The 23,612-nt window shown below is 33.9% G+C and overlaps 1 protein-coding gene across 1 annotated transcript in view; it reads left to right on the top strand.

Moving 5' to 3' along the window:
* LOC118192971 (FH1/FH2 domain-containing protein 3-like) overlaps positions 1 to 23,612 on the top strand; it is a 455,802-nt gene that overhangs the window by 38,125 nt on the left and 394,065 nt on the right. The window contains exon 2 of the mRNA XM_085819281.1: positions 20,193 to 20,258. Coding sequence (XP_085675407.1) covers positions 20,193 to 20,258 — 66 coding nt within the window. The remainder of the gene's footprint in view (positions 1 to 20,192; positions 20,259 to 23,612) is intronic.

Raw genomic sequence — 23,612 nt, 5'->3', positions numbered from 1 at the left:
TGAACATTTGCGGCAGTTCCGTTTGATTGCTTTTAAAAGTGATACTACACCCGTAGTGATGCAAATCACAGCTATTTAACGAAATGAAAGCTTGAGAAATTCAGTTGAGACTGCAGTAATGGATGTTGTTTGTATCGCTTAGTTATTAGATTCATTGATATAAAAAAACAGAGTTTTCGTTTCATCTGCTGGTTTTTGTAAAGTTATTTGTTTTTCAATGCTGTAGTTCTTTTTAGACCAAAAGCGATATTAGTCTCGAAACATGATTTTGAGTTGCTTCACTTTTGATTCGAATCTGTTGCCATTCCGCAAAATGCATGATATTTTAACTTTAAAATTTAATCTGTCTCTTATTGATTAGTAAACTATGTTATTTAAAAGCAATAGATGCAGTTCTTAAGATTTTTTTTAAACTTTTTAATCCGATTGATTTAAATAAAAATTAATTTAATTCATGACATATCTAATTCAAAATATTAAATAGTTTTGTGAAATTACCTTATACAATATAAGGTTTCACTTTTCAACTGTACAGGAAGTACATAATGTTCCCTTGTCAGTTTAAATGCACATTAATCTAGTATCCTATAAAAAGTTTCACTATTCCGCAGTCCCTATTGGTAATGTATACTGATAATCCATTCTCAATTTTAAAACATCCTTTCTGGGTGCCTTTCTAGGTGATAGTAAATTCTGAAATCTTTCAGATTTTTCCAAGCTCAAAGGCACAATTTCCCCAGAAAGACTATTAATTTTATTTTGGCATTTTGCGTTGGTTCCCTATAAACGGCGTTTCACTTTTCAAATTGTTGCCACCAAATATTAGAACCCTGCGATATATTTAAAGGAATTAAATAATGAAGAATCTGTATTTATGTATGTTTCTCGTTGTGAAAAAGAAAGGTACCTAGAGACATCAAATTTTAAATAAAATAAAATTAAAATAACTGTTATGAAATTAAAATATACCTTGCAATTTATTTAAAAAGTACTTTTATCTGACAGCTGACAGAACTATTAATTTTACAAAAGTACAGTAATACTTCATTTAGTACTATTCTGATTAACAATGATTTAATACAATGCCCTACCATACCCTAAAAGGTACCAAATTAACGAAAATACTTTAAAATGCGGTTATGTTTGAAACCTCAAAAGGCGGTAAATTTACCCTGAATTTTTTTTTTTACGACTGTAGCTATTTCATTGAAATGATTTCCATTATTCACAAACAGTAACTAAATGGCTGGAACTACTGATTAACTACGTTCAGTTAAACGAGAGAACGATAGTTTTTCTCACTGGCCAAACCGGACGATAGTTTTTATTCTATAATACTGATGCATTATTTTTGGATCTAGAGTCGATCTAAATATAGAAGGAACTGTAGGAATGTAAATCCGTCAAGTAGCATATTCCTTAAAAATATTTTAGTGTGAATTATGGAATTTTTTTTTTTTTTTTCTTTTTTTTTTAAAGGTCAAAGGGGCTTTGTCCGTGAAGGACTATTGTTTTCGTTTTGCGATTTTGCGTTGGTTCACCATAAACGTTCATTCACTTTTCCAATTTTACGTCCAATCACTCTGAATGTCCGTTTCACTTTTCAAACTGTGACCACCAAGAGTCCTGCATTATATTTGAAGAAATTAAATGATGAAAAATTGGCATAAATGTATGTATATTTCTCGCATTGTGATAAAACAACGGTACATAAAGCCATCGAATTTTGAATGACTCAATCCTCCTACGAATATGGCCATCCGGAAGCCCAAATGTGAAATTTGGTATTTGTTTTCATATTTTTTAAAACTTTAACGAATTTTTGATTAAGAAACTCAAGGATTTCAAAGCGAGCAATGACCACGTTGTACAGAAAAAACATTTTTATCTCCAGCGGGAGTCTCTGTATGGGAAATTCTAAAGATATGCTCATTTTAAAACTATTTTGCGATAATGTTGTTGAACTGAATTTTATGGTTTTAGTGCGAAGAACGTGATATTTAATAAATAAATATAACACACAAAATGTTAAAAAAACGCCCCTTTGGACGTAAATATTTTGGTATTGAAATGCGTAACAAAATGCGGGAGCATGAATTGTGCATACACTGAAGATTTAGAATAATGCTATGCTCACTTCTATTTGTTGTTAATTCTGTCTGTTAAGGCCTTCATGTTACTAAACTTGAAAATATATTTTGGATCGTGCAAATGAATGTGTCCTTAATTCTGCCATGGTACGAGTATATTGGAATAGTACTTACTAGGATTATCACAAGGAAAGATAAAGACGTGTTAAAAATTCGTTCAGGAATCTCGAAGTATATAAACTACTGAGTTCAAATATAAGCATTTCTTTACTTCACTTTTGTTATTTCACGGTGTTTTTTACAATTATATTCTCCAATATTTTCTGTTATGCTGTTTTAAGCTGTCTGTGATATTAAATATTTCATCTGTCTTGACGAACCTTCTACAGAAGAAATTATTGCAACTCAAAGTCATCACATTGCTCTTAGTCTTACTTTGGCACACATGTACCGCGCTATTCGAAAAAAAGGGCGAGGGACTGGCAGAGGAAAAAAAAAGACAGAGACAGCGATCTTTTGTCCCAAAACGACATGTAATGAAGCAGTTCCACTTAAATGTTAATTACTGTCACTTTATTTGCAGATTCACACGCTTTTTTCTAAAGCTATAAAAATCTTCCGGAAGAAGAAGATAGATACTAGATATTTATTGGCAAGTGAAGTGCCAGGTGATCCGTAGCATCCGGCTGAGGGCCAGACGGGCTACCTCATTTCGAGAGACATTTTTGTCCCTCTTTTTACACTTTCTTTTTAAGCTGAATTCAGAACGGATTTGGAAACTGACATCTGTATACGGAAGCAGAGGGAGAAGAATGGAAGTGAAAAATAGGTACATGGATAAGAAACTAAACGATATGCATTTATATATAAAAATTATTTATAAAGTAAAGGATAAAAATTATTTATGAAGATTCTCTTACAAGTCTCTGTTACATTTAATAAGCTTTCAAGTTAAATTTAAATCGGAATTTCCAATATGTGCATAGGTTACATCACATGATTATGAGCACATAAAAGACAGAATCCTTCATAAAGGTGCACCTATTATTAAGAACAGTTTCTCACTTGTAAAATGCAACCTTAATACTAGTGCGGCCGTCTTTGTACTGAGGCACTACAATGCACGAAGAGCCTTACTTTGCTAAAACAGTAAGCCAAATCAATGAAAATGCTGGTTGTATAGCGGACACTTGCATTAAAGTGCCTGCACTAGGTTGCTTTTTACAAATTAGATACTGATCTTCATAACAGTGGGGGTACCTTTATGAAGATTTTTATTTTTGAACAGTGACCAACTTTCATAAAGGTGTCGGAACTTTTATGATTGGGCATCATAACAAAGGTTGTTAACTGCAAGACAGGTTGATAACTGGTTAAATTACACAGGATCAAATCAGTTCAAATGTAGAGAGAACAAATGAAAATTTCAAAACACCAAATTACAGTCAAATTAGAAAGACTGTGCAATACATAATACAAAAGTAAATTAGCTAGGTATTAAAAATTTTAATTATAAATACTTGTCCTTCCAGTTGGAAAAGTTCAAAATTGAAAACAGAAAGATTCTTTTTTAAAGCAGAACATAATCAAGTTATTTTTCAAAATGAAATTGCTTTTGTTTAACAGCGTATGACGAGAATTAATGCAATTAAACGACAGCTTGTTTAAATTTAATTTATTAGTTTTTAGTGATGAAGAAGATACTCAGCGTACATTTCTGAATATCATTTCTTTTGATACTATTAAATATGTAAGTCTCCTGTCAAGTCGTGAACATTGTAATGAATTTGGGCTAACTTAGCTGAAAAATAAATTAAGAGCAGTTTTAAGACTAAAAATTTTTTTCGCAGGAGCTCGCTTAGTAAATTGAGTATGGTTACAGTTGGAGCACAGTTCAGCTTTTTCTGTCGCTCTGGGAACTTCATAACGAATAGATATTTTGAATGACTGTTCTAGATATCATACGAATTTTTTAATAAATAATATGTGAGATTGAAAATAAAAATATTTGCTTGAGAAGACATGGTACCCGTTAAAATATTTATTAAGCTATCTGCTAAAGGTCTGCTGCAATTTCTGTAGTGTATATAAAACTGCTCGTAACAACTATCATTAATAATATCATGACTGTAAAACTGAAAAATCTGTCGGAGTTTAGAAAGGAAAAACGAAGCCTTATGATAATTAAAAATATTTGTTAGAAGATAAAGAATAATCGTCTGCTCCATGCAGTTCACGAAACTGCAAAATCGTTAGATGAACAAAAAAGGCTTCAAAGACTAAAAATTAAAAATTACTTTAGAAAGATTTAACTTAAGATTCGTAAAATAATCCTTTTATTTTCATTTAGTAAAACATGCATTTGTTCCTTTTAGCATAGTTTAAAAAGAAAAAAAAAGCCTAAAAATATCGAAAACTAAAGTTAGAAAGTGCGTTTGGGAAACAATAACTTGAAAATTCATCGGAAAACAACCCAGGGAAAATTAAGTCATAAAAAAGTGTAGAAAATCCATTTAGGTAATGACAGAAAAAATTAGAGATTCCTAGTTTTGGAGTGGTGTTAATTCTATGTTGCACAAATCGAACATATTTTAGAAACATAAACATTTATACATTTCCATTTCTCGAAACAAACTGTAGCTTAAATTTAACCGCTCGTCCTTCGTGGTGCGTTTTCGATGAAGAAAGGCAGAATGATAGATAGGTTCTGCCCTTTCCCGACAAATGCTTAACAAGCAAGTACCTGGCCAAGAAAAATATGTATATTTCGCATGAATATGGAGTTTCTTTAAATTGATTAGTATCAGATTAGAACTGAACTACCAGTGATTGAGCGGTAAGATGCCGATCACTGGTAGTTCGACCGGGGCTCAAGCTTTAGCGAACGAGTTGGCTGCAGAGAAGTTTTCCTGGTTCCTCTCATTTGTCACATAAATACGAGCCAATTTTCCTTAAAAAAATTCTCCACGAAGGCATCCTAATCTTTAGGAAGATGGCCCTAGTGGACTTTGCATTAATCAAACAATCCAAATTAAAGCATTACGAATTAGAAATATTCGTTGTAAATGCTTATTTGGTCTCTAAGACTAGATGTATACGAATACTTTTATGTATAAATTTATAGTATCTGTAACAGAAATTTGGTAACATGACGACGATTTCTTCAGTTGACTAACTGATCGGTGATAATGCTTCATACCTAGCACATTACTCTCATTCCCCCTCCAAAAATGTTACCCTCTTTATGATTCACCTTCCAGTTTTAAGACGATAAGAAATAATAATAGTGGTCGGCAGGAATTTCCCAAGTAGACTTGCTGTCTTGCAGACGTAGAAAAAAAAAAAAAGGAAACGTATGTAGAGATTATTTTTGAAAATATGAAATTATTTGAAACAGGAAACAACTGAGGCCTTGGTCCGATTTCGAACTAGGGACTTTTCATTTGCTAGCTGGATGCGTTAGTTACTTACACGTCGCAAGTTCGCACTGGCGCATGCTGTTTTTCCTTACATTCTAGGCCACGTAAGGGGTGACTGGGGAGAGTTACGAGATGCAGTCGACCAACTCTAGATGGTGACGTACTATCGTCCACCATATTTTAGTTAGGCGTCAGTTTAGAGATTATAGGATGTCTTCTGAATCGATAAACGTGATAAAATCAACTATATCTATACTCTGATTAAAACGACGGATCTTTGAATTGTTAGATGCGGATGACATGGACTTATACCACGAGAGAAATGCAATAATTCCTTACAAGTTAAGCAGAATTTATAAAAGGCTACTTAATTTTTTGGTAGCTTTAGATACTTGGTTGTGCTTCTATACATTCCTTTTATTGAAATTCTGACGAATATCACAAAGTGCACTTAATGCCAATCAATGCCGTAGATTTTTCGCTGCTTACACGGTTTTGCCTGGGCAGAAAGTTACAGAATAGCTAAGTTTTACAAATGTAAGATTAATCGCATTAAAAATAATAACTTAATCTTAAGTAACAATTTCAATCCAATTTCGAATGTTGCCCTTTATGAAGAACCATTTTTTTAAAAAAATTCTATAATTAGCTCACACTCTCCCTATATCTTGTTCAAATTTTCAGTCGTCAATAAAATACTTTTTATTCATCAAGTTCAAATACATGTTTTTAAATTTGTAGCGGATGACACTTGATGTTAACACAGTTTTTCACATATTGATATAAAAACAAAAAACAATCATAATTACGAACAATATATTTATGCTCAAGTAATATAAAAAATCTAATATAAAAAAATTAGTAACAAGTGATATAAAAAATATGTAGGAATTGACTTAAATGTTTTTAATATTACTTGTTAGTTTAAATTAAAGCAGAATATTTAATGATGAATTAAACGTGTTAGAATTATTTGAATGAAGCTAAGAATTTAGCATAATACAATAACTGAATTACAAAGTTTAACCAACATAAATGTCTTGCAAGTAATAAAATTTAGTTTCAGGTAGAAAATAAATATAAATTTCAGTTTTCTCTTTTATGATATTATTATCGATGTTTATTTTGAGTTCTGATAAATGTTTAGTAACCAAAATTTGAAATTTACTTAATTTTGTTTGGTTAATAAAATTTTTCATTAAAAAAAATTCTAGCCCGTCAGTTGTTTCAGGTCATGCATGCTGCCCACATGCAATTTGAGTTTGAGGCTATTGAAATACAGTTTCGATTTTTCAGTAAATCTGTGAAGACAATTGCAGAGACGAAGTTCGTAAAATTTTCCGAAAAAATTCAACATTTAAAGATAAATATTTGAAGTCGGCTTTGATGGTAAGAAACAAAAGTTTTCAATTTAAAGTATGTAAAATATTTCTCCATTTTTTTAGCTTCGTTTCCAAATATCTACTTGCATGATAGTTTCATTTTCCTTCTTATTTCGAAATATTTAAAGATCTCCAATTTCTAGCCATTTTTTGCAAAATGCTTGTCTTTGATCAGTAGACGAAGCCATATTAAATGTACATTAAAGCTTTTTTGTTTTAATGATGATGTTGAAGATTTTGAGAATTATCGTAAATAAGTAAGAACCTGTTTACGTTGAAAACACTCATTCTCAAGATAATAAATATCTGTTTGTGTTTCAGAGAGATAATCTTGCAAGCAACAAAAATAGATAATGAAACTTGAACTAATTTCAGTGTTTAAGATAATGATAGAACGATGAGAGAGAGAGCTGAAAATCCGTTTCTGAAGATGTTTATGACATTTTCCGTTTTCGTTTGATGTTTATGATAATCAACTTGCAGATAATTAAGAATCTGTTTACGCTTCGAGAAATCAACCTTAAGGGGAGCAACAGAGTTAAATAATATAAATTAAATGTTATGGATACCGAGAGAACTTATTTCATTGTCTAAGATAATGACAGAAAGTTAAAAGTGCGAGCCCAAAATTCGTTCTAGACTCCATTTATGAGAGTTCTCAGCGAGCTGCTACTGAATACGCAGTTAACGAAAGAAAAGTCCCTTGGACTACCGTGCACATCTCAACTAATTCTATGTTTCACATTAAATACCTGACTGAACGCCGTAAATACTATTTTTGCTGTTTAGAAGAACAAAAAAAGGAAAATCAAGCAGATCTTCCAAGAAGTTCCTTCCCCTCAAAAAGCGGAAATAAATAAATAAATCCTCTCTTAAGTCAGAACTGCGTCTCTCATTCATTCTCTGCTATGGAGATTGTTCTTGGGTAATTATCATCTCACCCCCCCTCCAAGTTTTCCGTTGACCCTTCGATTAACGGTGGAGATCTGCGCAATTAGGACCATTTACAACTCCATTAGCGGAATCGTTTACATGTAACATAGAACAGACGTTCCATTTGGGAAGACCTTCGAAAAGTGTAGCAGTCATCAGGGCGGCGCCTTCCTAATTCCGCGCACTTAACAGTTTGAACGTAATAAGGCGTCCAAACAATAAAAGTGCCAGTTTTTTGAAAATGATTGCGAGTATGCAATGAGTTAATCACTTGGAGATGAGTCCTCATTGGAATAGCTGCAACAAGCATTTGAAAGCAGTGTAATTTCTGAACGGCACAATGCAAAGCTAAAGATTCATTTTTACTGTAATTATCGCAATCGTTTCATTTTTTTATTTTATGTTTGAGACTGCTCAATTTTACGATTTTCATGTTACAAAATACTTTCCAAAATGTTTTAGACCATTATGTTACGTTGCACTAATCATTCTCCTTACACCTTCACAAGTATCACCACTGCGCGAAACACACAGTCTTTAATTTACCTCGTACATTGAGTTAAACGTAACGGGTTTTCAGAATACTACCTCCTTAAAGGAACTTTTAAGTAAGAATTTATTAATAATTATTTATGATTTATTAATGATTAATTTAATAGTTTAATAAGTCTATAATTTTTAAGTTATTTAAGTTAGTATTAGTTTTTAAGTTATTATTTTTAAGTATTCATAAGTTCATGACCGGTTAAAGGCATATCTTCATTTCTAAAATTAGAAATACCGGAGCCTTATGATCATCAAGAAAAATTAACAAAATTAAATAATTAAAATAATAAATAAATTAAATGTTATGAAATATCGGGATCATCCGGAAAGTTCTGAGGTTATTTGATGGCAAATACAAATGAAGCAATGCAAAACCATAAGAAAATTTGAGTCATATAAGCACCATTTTATTCTATGACCTTTGGTCATCCCTTCGGCAGCTGAAAAACTACATTTTTAAAAAAGTCGTTAGTTTTATTTGTAAAGAAGTTATCAAGGCGCTTATTGATAGTCTGCATAGAAGTGAATTCTTTAGGTCGTTCAGAGAATCCTGAAGAGAGAAAAATCTGAAGAAACAAGATCTGATGTATATGAGGGGGTGACATGAAACATCCCACCCATACTCATTAAGTCAATATCTGACATGTATCATGCTCCGAGGCCGAGCATTGTCAAGATGGAAGACCATCGTCCATTGGTCAGCACTGAGTGCTTTGTACCAGTTTCTGCTTTTAAAACTGCTTTTGTGGAAGAGTATTTTCTGGCCTCATTTTGTGCCAAGGATAGTAGTATACAATTCACAAATTAGTATTAGTAAATTAGTAGCCAATAGTATAGAATTCATAAAACATTTGGGGATGCAACCGCCGTTTCAGTATTACTAAAGGAGGTTCTTTTTGCTTGTGTGTCTTTTTCTTGTAACATTACTGTATAATAGTCCCTTCCCATCTCTACTAAAAGGCCGTTTCGAAAAAGGAGCTTCTTTATTTCTTTTCAGCAAAGAATCACATGCCGAAACTCGAGTAAGCATATTCTGCTCTGTTAGCATGGGATATCCATACATTGTTAGCATGGTTAGCATGGGGTATCCATATATTGTAGCAGTTCACATACCCAGTCTTCTTCAAATAATCATGTACGGTTGGAATTTTTGTCTTTCTTATAGTTTCTCAGCTATTTTTCCTGAATTAGAATATGGAGTTTCAACGATAGCTTCTTTTAATGGTTTCTTGTTTCCAGAGGATAGTCATCCAAAGAGGATATCGTTCGCACTTCTCAAACCAGCCTCGAACTGTATCATCAGAAAGTGCACTTTCTTTACATACAACATGAATTTTACGAGCATCATTTTTCTTTGTTGTTGTTGTTTCTTTAAATGTAATATGATGAAAATGAACTTTTGGGTTCTGCATTCTTATAGCCCTTTACTGGAACAAAAGTTATGCCAAGCTAGAATTACACAGTATGAGCAGGAAGAGACCGTCTTTAAACATCCGCTTCGGTCAAGGTCTCATAAGCAGTAGCAAATAATTACAAGAAAACGGGCTTCGTTTTGAAAAACTGCAGAACATTCAGACATCCCAATACTAAAACATTTAAGGTGCCACAGTTGGATAACGAATGTTATCATTATCCAGCTGTGGCGCCTTCAATGTAAAGCACTTAAATAAAATATCAATATAACCATGCATGGACGCCATCTTCTGTTTACCTCAGATCCACCAATGTCCAAAATGATATAACTTTTGAATACTGGTTCTTCGGCTCGGCGAACGCGGAAATTTTTGTTACATTGAATTTTCGTGGTTTTCTCCATACGTAACGTATGGAGTATACGAGCGAACGTTTTTCAAATAGTCTTCCACGATGGGCTTTATCCCGTTAGGCATCATGCTTTGTCAAAATCTAGATAATTCTAATCCTAATTCTGTCTCATATCTTTAGGTTTCTAACTGATTTTAGGCCCACCAGCGGCCGAGCGGTAACGTCGCTGAACACTGGTAGTTCGGTCCGAGGTCCGAATCCCGCGAACGGGCTGGCTGCATGGGCGTTTTCGTGGTTTCCCCCATGTGTAACGTGTATACGAGCCAGTTCCCCTTAGAAAGTCCTCCACGAAGGCATCCCTCCTCTTAGGCAGATAGCCCTAGTGTGCTTTGCCATAATTAAATAGACCAGACCAGACCAGATCTAACTGATTTTATTGCAGATAAATCGTGAGTTTACGTTTCCATTTAAGTTGGATTTTATGGTTAATTTATGTTTTTGTCGTGTGTGTACCTAATTCCTCATTATTTTTAGATAGTTGAGATTAAAGCAAAGCATGCAGAAAGACTCAGATAATTCAACTGCTGAAAGTGCGATCATTGATTAACACGTGCAGTTACAAAGAAGCATTGCTGAAGGTCCTTGCAAAAACAGCGATCATTCGAGCTGTATTTAGGTTTCTAGGAACTAATACAAAATCTGATGACTGCTGACAGAATTACAGAGTAACGACCCGTTTTCTGCGACTCGGAAGAAAGTAGGAAGTACTCCTCGGGAGGTAGAAAATAGAAATATAGGTGACGAGAATGTGTGCTTACGTTTCAAGCTTTCTCTTTTTCTCTACTCATTTTTTTATTTGACTTTACATTTCCCGGCCTGCTTTTGCGTTTTGTGTGCCGTTCCGCGGCAAAGAACTAGCTTATTGTAGTTTTCTAGGTCCTTTGTGGAAAAAGGGGGTTGACAGTTGGGAAAAGAGGGCGTTGGGAGCGCGCCCCCGTTTTGATGCGGAGTTTATTTTCCAACGACATTGCGTGGGCGTAACGACTCCAATCGCTGCTGCATCATTTCAGCGGATTTGAAATTGCGGGCAATGAGTGATTTGTGTTTTCTTTGTTCAAGTTTGCTGATGTCACGTTGCTTGTCGATTTTAGCTCAAAGCAGGAAACAGTTTGTCATCAGATTACTTTTTAGGTTTCAAATTTAGATTACGTGAGTCTTTTTTTTCTGTGTAATAATTCGTTTCTTTATCAGAGTTTATTATTTCCAAAATGCTGTCAGCGAAAGTGTTGTGAAGGCAAGAGGAAAAGAAGGGTCTAAGACTAAAAAATTTGAGATAATTCGAAATTCATAGAACTCATAAAATTGCTGGAGGTGAAGAAGTTTTTTTATGAAAAAAAATGTATATAAATGCATATAATTCTGTTTTTACAACTAAATATGCCCTCACCTTCCAGTAAGTAAAGAAAAGGCAGAAAAACGGTGCCAATAAAGTCTAAATATAACCTAATGGACATGAAGAAATAGAAGATTGGTAGTATGCTTTAATACATGCTGTAAATAATAAGTACTTTTCAAGCGAACCATATAAAAATTTTTAATCTCTTCCTTATATAGCTTTTATTTATTTAAATGCATTTTTTTAGTTCCTAAAGATAAATAAAATTATTTTCCTTCATAAAGAAAACACTAATTTAAAAATATACACCATGAAAAGTTATGAGCAGTTAATTAGAAATTCAATATACGTATTATGATACGTATTACGTATTATACGAGTAATATGAAATTATATAAATAATAAATTCCATAAATCTTCTCTTTAAGAGAACCCTTCGTGGTTCCAGACGCTTTTAGCTTTCTGGTCTTCTGTCTTTCTGTTCTTATGAAGCATGTAGAGGTTGTCTTAAAGAAGATTCGTGACTGAGATTCTTAATTTATGGCTTCATCCTATTCAAGGGTTTATCAGTTAAAGAAAAATATTGTTACGGTTTTTCTTTCTTCTGACACCAGTTGTTACGTTATTTTCTTCCTTCACGTTCGTACGGAGTTCGTATGGATTTGGAGTGAATAATGACGGCACTATTTGATGAAGTATCGAAACACACTTTATTGGCCAGTATTGTCAGAACAGCTCCAAAACACGTTTTTACAGTCGTCCATGAACTACTATAAACACGCTGACACGATCAGCGACACAGCCTCCAGGTTATTATGCTATCGCGGTGGAGATGGCTTTACGGCAAAGCACTAGAGTACAGTTCGTGACTCTGGTTGGTCGTTCTCGGAACTCCACGTACTCTCGAGACTCTCCACGCTACAACTCGCGATTCACTCGACGACACTCAGAGCACAGCTCCCGACTCTTCGGTTCAGTCTTTCCCAGAACTCAACATGCTGTGCCGAAGATGCACTAACCGCGATACAATAACTGACTCCTTCGGTGAACTCGACGATCCACTCGGTACTCCCTGCCCGGCTGTCAACTCGATCGATTCCGCAGGAATTGACTCGCTAGACGAGACACCAATAATAATAATAATAGAATAATGAAGTCTGTCCAAATTATAACGCAGAGAACCATCGTCAATCCGTTGCAGCTTACTCCAAGTCATCATATTATACTATATATAAATCTATAAATGCAAAGTAAAAACAATTCAAAACCTAATCCAGGTGCGCGCTGATAGCAGCAACTAAATATGAAATGTGAAATTTACATCTTTCGATACACCAAGTCCTGACGGCGAGACAGCCTAAAATTAAATATCGTATCTCATTTTCGGTTTTGGTATATTTTGCTACCCCCCCCCCCCGTTTCTTGCAGATTTCCACTGTCGTTCTGTTTTTTTGGTTTCTGCATGTGGTTTTTTCTGAATTCAATATGAAATGAATTTTAAACGTATTTTTTTATTTTATTTTACTGTTCATTATATATATATGTGTGTGTGTGTGTGTAAGATATAAAAAAATACAATGGCTGCTTTAAAAAGTAATTGGCGACCTCAAAATCATCTATTCTAGATTTGGTGCTCTTCTCCTAAATTCATCTGTCTTCCCAAATTCGAGATTGTTATATAACACTGCTTAAAAAGGTAACTAAAACTGAAATTATATGCGTGGTTTTATATGCGCGGAAATAAAAATTAGAAATTTTTCAAGCTCAAATGTCTTAACTGCCACGTTTCGCTCAGTACTTCAAATTCGATTCTTGAATAAGAAACTTAAGCCTTTTCTGGCCATTCCTATCCTTTTATTGATTTTTTAGGGCCATTTTCGTTTCAAGTAGGCTTGAAACCCGTTTAGCTTGAAGAATTACGACTTTAATTAACAAAATACTGTGTTTTTCCAATTCCTACTGCTTTCTGGCCAATTTTAACCATTGTTTTGGAGTCAGCCATTTTGAAATCACCTCCTTGCAACTTTCTAGAATTTACTTCGAGCAAGACGCCATTTTGATCAAATTTCTACCATATTCGACCGTTATCCCCCCTCACCCCCACTTTCTGAGTCAGGTTGGGCCAACAGTATGTTACGTGTCATTGGCCATAGCTTCATGACGTTTCTTCTCCTTTTACGTCGTCCCACTTTATTGGTGAACTTAATTCTTATCTTTTCTGGAGGCAAACGACAATTTTAGCTCATAGCTTTTTTCCCGAAGAAGTCACAGTTAAAGGTTTGTTTAAGATTTGTTCTTTCCCTTGTTTTTAATTTTGGTCATAGCAAGACCCAATTTGATACGCTTTTAGTTTAAATTTTAAAAAGTTTTTTTTCATTCTTTTACAAAGTTTTAACTCTTAAGCTAGTAGGTCCTCCCTAAAAATCATGTTTTATTTGACTAATAGAAATTCTCTATTTATTTTATTCTTTTATTCTGTACATATCCCTAACCAGGCTAGTCTGTATAGTTTTTTACTTACACCATTAATGTGTTTCTCATTTACTTTTTACCTGCAGACGCGTCGCGAATGAAGCAGAGAAATTGAGACTTAAGTTTTAATAGGTTATTTTGTCTGTTTAATTGCCAAAAAGTTATTTCGTGTTTAGTCTGAATTCTTCTGTTTTGACGAAACGCGATATGGAATTAGCTTGATTCGAAAATCATTGTGCATTTCGCCTGAAAAGAGTCCATAATGAGACTTGAATTAAGCTAATTTACCATTTACCGCTTCTTTGTAATTTTGCTTGTGTCTTAAATTACTTTTGTATTTATGTTAAATGTTTTGGGATTGTTTAAACTTTAATCTACATTTTTTAACATTCAAATTTGATTTAAGTTTTACATTCATTTTTTCTTTATCAGTTCTCTTGTTATCATTTCAATTTACTTGTATTTAAACTTTTAGTAATTGCAACTTTTTTATAACTAACGTTTAAAATTATTCACGGGAATCACAGTATCACATTTGCTTTAAAGCAATAGCATAAGGAATTTCCTTTTTACTTGTTTTCTAATTTTGCAGCTCAATGCGCAAAATTCTTGACCGCACAGGTCTTTTATAAGCTTGTTCTCCTTTCTTAAATTATATATATATTATGATTTATCTGTACATAATTTGATGTTAGAAGATAGCTATAGCTTCAAATTGTTGCTTAGATGGAATGATGGACTTCTAGACAAACGTGCCGAGTTCAACGCCTAATTTTTTCCTAGACATTCTTCATACATATCTCCAATAACACATCATTAATTACTTAAGACATCTACTCTTAATTTTCGCAACAGCCCAAAATTTTATATACGCGTATCCCATCTTTAACAATAGATTAAAGCAGCAAAGTGTAATTACGCGCTTAATGCAAAAGCGGAGGAGAGAGTGACTGCGTATTCACCAACATGGGTATATTTATAAACTCGGCATCTATGTTCCAGTTTTAAGTGGTGATTATACAAGAGCTCTTCATCACTGCGCATCATTGGAGGTGAAATAATGATGTAAATGACGCGATATAGTTTCTTTGAAGAGCCTTGGCCAAATTAAGATCAGAAATTAAAAGGATTATTGTCAAATAAAATTAGTAATTTGTCAACAATTTTTTCCATATTTTATATCTTACATACACGCACACATATAACAGCTCAGCTATTTGTGTCTCGGTGTGTAAGATAAAAATATATAACGCAAACTTCTAATTTTAATTGGCAATAGCCCTTTTTTGTACCTCATTTTAATTTGCGTACTTCCCCTTCTATCTAAACAATAGTAACTATTCGTAACATACTAAACTGAACTGCGTCACTTCAAAATTAATCCGCATCATAAGATCTTAGGTATGCAATACAGACATCTCTTATCCAATCACTGACTAAGATTTTGTTCAAACTAAGACATTTTTATCTCTTCCAAGCTTCTGAATGTGTCATACACTTTTTTTGCTTGCTTGGCTGCTGCTAACATATGTTGCATTTTAGTTTTCTCTAGCATCCATAACATGTCTTAAGATGTAAGCTTCCAAAAACTGTAGGGTGCATATTGCGCCCATAATAATGTGTGGATCAGATTATGCTCGTAGGGAACTGTGATATCGAGTAGTAAAACTATGCTGAATCTACGGCTACGTCTGTCTGCAAATTTTATCATACTGTCTATGCAATAATCCAATCTATTACATATAAATCTTTCCAATATATATCCAATATATTAAACAAAGATTCTCTCATTCGTATAACCCTAATTTGAATTTAAATTTTAAATTATGAAAATTTAATTGTGTACAAATAAAAGATTAATTATTGCTGCGAACTAATTTGCAATATCATTAAATTCAGAGAGTATATTAAATTTGATTTAACTTTACTATTTATTTCAAAAACTGCAAGATAACTTTATCATCACGAAGACTGACAAAGCCAGCAACAATTTTAGTATTATTTGAAAACAGTTTTACTTCAACCTTCTGCATAATGAGTTAAATAACACATGCACTTACCAAAAAATTACTACCAGCACTAAGATTCTTCTCAATAAGTTTAACGCACTATATAAAAGACTTCATACATTCCAAGAAATACAAGAATACATTCCAAGAAATATAACAACAGGTTTGCCAATCTCTATGCACTACCAAAACTTCATAAGTCTCCGATTAAATTCAGGTTCATAGCTAATAGTACCAAAAGTTATCTTAAAGAAATAGATTATCTTTTTGCACAAAAACTTCGACTAATGCGTGACCTAATTAATAACTATGATTTTAAGGATCTGCATTGCAACTGGATGATTTCAAGTAACGAACTAGTTCTGAAAACTGTAAATTCACTCAAAATAGACCATATCCAATGCTACGACTTTGAAAACCTCTATACTTCTCTGCCACTTGAAGAAATATTTACAAGCTTACTTGCTCTTCCAGATTTATTTCCGCAAATTTCTACCATTATAAGCAACGAAAAATGGCAACTTTTCCTCTCCAGCGTACTTTTCAATAATTTTATTCAATTTAACAATAGCATCTTTAAACAAATACAGGGAATTCCAATGGGAGGTAATTTTTCAAGTTCTGTCTGTGAATTATTCCTTTTTACTAAAGAATTTACCTTTGTCCGTTCACTCAGTAAAGAAGAACATAAATTTTACCAACACATCTATAGATATATTGATGATGTCATTGCATTTAATAACTACAACAAAATAGAAGTTGCTAATATCTACCTACATGCTTAAAACTAAATAATACAAATATAGTGCAACATAATGTAGTCTACCTTGATTTACATATTATTGATTACAATTTTATAAAAGTTTACGACAAAAGAAGAGAATTTAATTTTTCAACACTAAATTTAACCAATTGGAATTCAAATATTTTCAAAAGAGTCATCCTTAACACAATTTATTCACAGCTACTCAGAATAAAAAGAATCTTTAATACTACAAAACACCTTCAAGAAGAAATACTATACTTCGTAACTATCTTGAAAAATAACCTAATTCCTCATAAAATAATTAAAAATACATTAAAAAAAGCTGGCATTAGCCTTACCAATTTTTAGATTTTTTGAATTAGATAGTGATATTTTATGTTTAAAGCCCAATGGGACGGTATAAAGTGGATGGCTGATTCAGAGAATCTAATGTAAAAATGTGCAGATAATTCTTGTCACTACATTTTCTTTCGTCCAAAAAATTTTGGCACAATACTTTTAATACTATTGTTTAAATAGTTTTAAATTACTTTGATGGCCAATTTTACTACTTTTATTAACAAATCGGGCCTTTTCGTTTTTCATTGAAGCTTGATCGCCCTCCAGCTTGAAGAATTACGACTTTTATTAACAAATGACTGTTTTTTTTCCTTTTTACTCTTACTTTTGTGGCCATGTTAAGTAATTTTAGCTGAATTAGCCATTTTCACTTTTAGAAACAGTTTTTTTTTCTAACAACTTGACTGACGCCATTTTGAAATTTTTCCGAGTCTTCCGACCCCCCTTTGAAAATTAGGGACGAGTTACAGCCAACAGACAGTCTAATCACATTGGCTGCTGCCCAGTGACATTGTTCCCCCCTACTTACGTCACACGACCAGTGGGATGGCGTTGAAGGACACAGAAGGGAATTACAACCCCTTTTCAACTTAGTTTCGCGATGGAGCACTCTGCATAGCCACAGGTCTGTTTTTTCTGTTTCTTTTACTAAAATTTTTTTTCTTGGTCTTAGCAAGACCCACTGTGTTTGTTTTCATTTAAATTTAATTTCAGATTTCTAAAATTTATAAAGGACATGAAGTAACCTGCTGTCATCACGTTTTCAAAGGGTACTATTTACAAATAATATCTCAAAATATTTAAATGGAACTAGAATAACAAAAACTATGCATAAATTAATACGTTTTAAAAGAGAGCGAAGTGTGCGTATTGTAATCTGCAAAAACGCGAAGACATTATAAAATATATATTTTCTGATATACAAATTTAAATACAATGACCAGAAGAGTTGATCAGTTTTCAAAAAAATTGTTAGAAATCGGTTGATTATGCTACAAAGTTCGTTCTAGAAGATTAATATCTTATCTACCTGAAGATGCAAAGATTCAAACTCTGCCGTGGTTAGTTCAATCGTTAACTGAAAACGTATGCGAAGAATTGATAAAACATCGTATCAACATTAAATAAAAATAATCGTTATCGAGTTTTGAAGAAATCGCAGCTAAATATTGTGTTGACATCGCAAATACGAATATAAGAATTTAAAAAAAATCCGCCTCTGCAGAAGTAGGTCAAAAAAGCCGTTTTTAAGTTTTGGTCCAAATAAGTAAATAAATAAAACCGAGTAACAAACTTAAAATGAAAAATTTAATATTGAGGATGGACATTCAATTTCTAGAATCCTCGAATCTTGAAAAAGATTTCAAATTTGAAAGCTCGAATTTTCGTGCATTTTTCACCATTCGAAACTTTGGAATGTTTTCCCTTTGCTTGAATTTTTCTTACGTATCAATTTAATCTTTTTTTTTTTTTTTTTTTTCTGAATTCTGACTTACACTTATCAGCAAAATGTTTTACGAATTTTAATGTTGTTATTGATGTAAGTTAATTTTTATGAAGTGCTCGTACAAACAGCTGTTTTGCGTTATTTATGACGGCTCAGGTCTTGATGATATTAATTTTTGCATTTTCTACAGAGCACATTAGGAGTAAAAACTTAAAGAAAGGAATGTCTTTATGGAAGACTTTCAATCTGAAAGCTTTCAGACTTTGCATTATGCCCAAAGGGGAGTTTTTTTAACGTTTTGTGTATTACCTTTATTTATTAAATATCACGTTCTTCGCACTTAAACCATAAAATTCAATTCAGCAGCACTATCGCAAAATGATTCTAAAATGAGTATATCTTTAAAATTTCTGATACACAGTCTCGCACGCTGGAGATAAAAATGTTTTTTTCTTTCGTTTAGTGCTGCCGCTTCTCGCTTTGAAATCGTTCAGTTTGTTAATCAAAAATTCTTTAATGTCCAACAAAATATGAATTAGATAATAAAACAAATTCTAAATTCCAAATTAAGGCTTCCAGATGCCCATATTCAGTTGAGGATTACGTTATTCAAAATTTGATGGCTCTAGTACCGTTGTTTTATCACAATGCGAGAAACATGCATACATATATGCAGATTCTTCATTATTTAATTTCTTCAAATATAATACAAGTCTGTAATATTTGGTGGCAACATATTGAAAAGTGAATCAACGCGGAAATTGAACTGACGCAAAATGCCAAAACGAAATTAATAGCCCTTCTGGGCTAACGCCCTTTGGTCTAAAAATTCCATGTAGTTTGCTCTTTTGCCAAGATATGAGCCCAGAGGGAACTAACCAGCGTCCATAGTCTATCATTCGGTGTTCGATGGACCTCTCTGTCAAATATATAGCAGAACAGAGTAAATGATCTATTACATCAATCATATACACTAAAACAGAGTATATGATCCACGTCTGATTTCCTGATCTCCCTAAATAATATTTGTATTCTAATAAATTAATTATACTCTAATATCTATCCTGATTGTTTAGCCTTGCTGATCAATCAGGATAGGTATATCGTTGGGCCTGAGTTCGTATCCCGGGAAAGTCTTAGACATTTGTAAGTGTATAGTATTTGTGCTGTACGGGGGCACTTAAAATATTGGAAAGCCGAAGGTCTTCTCGAGAGGTTTGTTGTAGAGACCCTCAGATCCGTTCTCTGGGTTGTTCTGGATTAAAACTGGAAGGAATTTCTCTTTTCTTGTTGTGTAAATTCGGTCTTCTTCTGCAATGAACGCTGGTCATCAGACGGCTTAATGGCCCATGGGTGTAACCTATTTCCAACGAATATATTAAGTTGCAAGTGTCAAACCCTTCGGAACAAGAACATCAACGTAATGCTGTAATGAATGGATAAACTAGAATCTGGCTTTAATAATTTTATAACTTACGAACGCTGGGATTATAATTCTCTCCTGAAGGAAATCTGTTATTCATTTTAAAATACTTTTACTTAAATGTAATATATATCAATAGTTTCTTAATTAAAGCGATCCTTAAGTACTTTAGCAACAAAACTCATCTGAGTGTCTTTTCTTTCTAGGCGACTCGCCGGACGAGCGGATCGTCTGGGGCATCATATGGGTTATCAACGCCCAGCCACAGTGCGGTAAGTAAAATTTAGACTAAAACAGCACCGCAGTAAGGCCAAATAAATGGGCCCTTTTATGAAATTATCTATTTGCGAAATTATCAATTCAGATATGTTAATTCTATAGCCAAATGTTTGAGATACTTCTTTTGCATTAAATATGATTTCGAAAACTATTGAAGTAAAAGTTTTTTTCCTCTGGTTATTACTAAGAAAGTAAAAATTCTAAAAGAATACAAAGTAGGAAGTTATGTAATGTGGTTGTACTACATGTGTTACTATACTGTTATTAAATAGAGATGTAGTGAGGGAGAAAATTGGAACTTAAGCTCATTTCAAATTCTACGCTTAACAAGAACTAATTTCAATGACGCAATGGAAATGTAGATAAAGGAAGTATGTTTATAGATTCTGTTTAAGGCATCAGTAGTCCATAATCATGAGAAAATATTATAAAAAGTTCTTTTCAAGAGGAATATTTCGTCTTTCATTTCAGTTTCATCTTTGTCGAGACACGTCTGCTCATGAGAATGATGAGAACTTCAAAATTCCATGTTATTAATTGTTCAAAAATGACTGTAAGCAGTTTTATTCAATTAATTGTATGATATATTTTCTGTTATAACTTGAAAAGTGTTTGAGGTGAATAATTCGAGCATTGCTGTGGCAGCCAATTGGTGGTTTGGTACATGAAATTGCCGAGTTCATTAGAGATATACTTCCTAAGAAAGGGACAGGTTGACCAGCAGCTGAGCGGCAAAGTCGCTGAACAGTAATAATTGCCCCTGGTTTCCACACCAGGCGAACGAGCAGGGTGAATGGGCATTTTCGTGGTTTTCCCCCCATGTGTAACGTTGGTACGAACCTTTTTCCCTTAGAAAGTCCTTGATGAAGGCGTTCTTTTCTTGAGACAGGTAGCCCTTGGGTGCTTTGTCCTAATCAAATAAAACAGACCAAACCAATCTTAGCGAAACGTCTGGCTAGACGGAATTTCCGTGATTTTGTCCTTTTGTGACGTAAATACGAAATAGTTTCCCTTAGAAAATTTCTCATTGGTATCTCTCTCTTTACTCAGGCAAGACCAAAGCTCTTGCGCGCTTGCCGTAATTAACCATCCGTCCCAAACTGGAGAATTCGGTGACTTTTGCGACAATCGACTTTGAATTACACTGAGTTATAAGATCTTAACAAGACAAAAAGCGAAATTTGCCAATGGGATGTAGAGTTCTTATCCTGCAATTTCAACATTCTAGTCACCGCCCAACTGGGATTGAGGTTTGTGACTGTCGTACAGAAGGCTCCGGGATCGAATTCCGGATAAGGAATGGATTTTTGAATAGTGTCTATGCAGCATGGGGTAAGATTAAATATGCGGAAAGCCCAAAATCCTCTCGAGAAGTTGGTAGTAAGAAAAGAGTGAGAGACCCTCGAACTCGACTCCCCCGGCATGCTCTTCTTCAAAACTGGGGGCGGAACTGAGCAAAGTCGAACTGTCACCTGTACGGTGATCAAGAGTCTTGCCAATGACAGGCGCAATCTTCCATCCTTGCCACAATGAATTTCGTGGACTTGTCCTGATATCAGCTGGGGAAGTTTGTAGTTGTAGTTGCATTCTTAAGGGTGTAAAACGTAGTCCTGTGACGCACATTGGGCGTTGTTCTCTATGAAAGACGGTTACATGTGGAATAAATTTTACAATTTTCGAAGAAAGGTTTCAGGAATGGAATTTAAAAAAGGAAATAATTTCGTAGTTTAAAAGTCTTTCAAATGCAAAAATGCTAAATCACATAGCTATAAATCGAAGTAATGCAAAAATTAAGAATGCTATAGTATTTCATTGATCAATTGCGAAAGAAGAGTTTTTGTGATCGCTTTGGTGCAAATGTACTGCTTCTAGGAATTAATGAAAAAAAATACTTGAAAATAAGGAAAGCAGTTGTTGTTTTTGGCCTCGCATAACTGAAAAACTGGGAAAAAAATTGTCGGTATGGTTACAGAGTAGGAACTGACAGCCGTAATAAAGTTATTGCTAAAGGTGAACAACCTAACAGAATTCCCCGAAGGACTTACTCTTATGTATGGAGGAAAACCTACATGTTATGGAAGACTGTCAGGAATATGCATAAGCAGTTTCGTGAGGAAAAAAACATCTGATGTGGATTCCGCATGACTTCCTTGTACGGTTTATTAAATTATGTACCTTTTCTACGGCACTTCTCTTAAACTCGTTTCCTCGAATTATTCTAATTTAATTAATCGATCCCTCATCAAAATTTGCAAATTCTGGAATTAAATATTCCAATCAATTTTCCTTATACGGGAATCAAACGTCCTCTAATTTTATTTTTTATAGCGTGTATAAAACTATCCCAAATATGGACCCCACATTAACCGGGAGACCGCATCAAAAGTTAGGTTTTGTTATTAGTCAAAAATAAATTTCTTTCTTAAATTTGACATTGCCGAAACATGAATATCGGGTTTTAACGAAAGTTTTCCGCCACTGCAAATATCATCTGCGCAGACAATTCGCAGTGGCATATTTAATCATATTTTGTCAAATGATTTTTGGCATTTGAAAGAAAGATCGCTTTCGAACACTGTGCTGTGAAATTTGTCAAAATGTATCGTTATCATTAAGTACAAGGTGTCCGAAATGGAACTATCCCGCTACCAGATTAGAACCATCATTTACTTTCAGTTCTGTTGCAAAATGCCAGGTACAGAATGTCACCAAATCATTTATACGGTTTTAGGTACTAATGTTGTATCATACAACACTGTGAAGGTTTGCTACCGAATGTTAAAAAACAAGGACTATGACATTTAAGGAGCAATCTGACTGGCCTACTCATGTTGATGAGGCCTGCCTGTGAAAACTTGTGCAAGAAGATGAGCATGCAACCACTCGAGAGCTTTCTAAGGAGTTAGATGTTAGTGCCATGTCCATTAGTCGCGCTATGCATCGTATAAACTTGATGTATAAGTTCAATCGCTGGTTGCTATACGAGCTGACTCAAGCAGATAAGGATAGACGCATTCGGGCATGCACTAATCTGCTCGAATATCAACGCAAGGTCAAGATTCTGGACTGGATCGTCACTTGTGATGAAAAGGGAATTAACTTCAACAACACAGACCGAAGAGTGGTTTGGTTTGCGCCCAGTGTGCCCGTCGGCAGCGTTGCAAAAGCGCAATTTGACCAACAAAAATATCATGCTTTGTATCTAGTGGGATTGCCGTGGTATTATACACAAAATGTATTTGGAAAAAAAAGTAAAAGAGCCGGCCTGAGAATATTGGCCAATAAAGTGTGTTTTGATACTCCATCATCAAGTAGTGTCGTCGTTGTTTCACTCCAAATCCACACGA

Source organism: Stegodyphus dumicola, chromosome 6, assembly GCF_044657685.1.
Source record: "Stegodyphus dumicola isolate Sdum_Otavi_A_Nest chromosome 6, ASM4465768v1".
Lineage (NCBI taxonomy): Eukaryota > Metazoa > Arthropoda > Arachnida > Araneae > Eresidae > Stegodyphus > Stegodyphus dumicola.
Note: the sequence above shows the minus strand (reverse complement) of the source record. Positions and strands in the feature narration are given on the sequence as shown.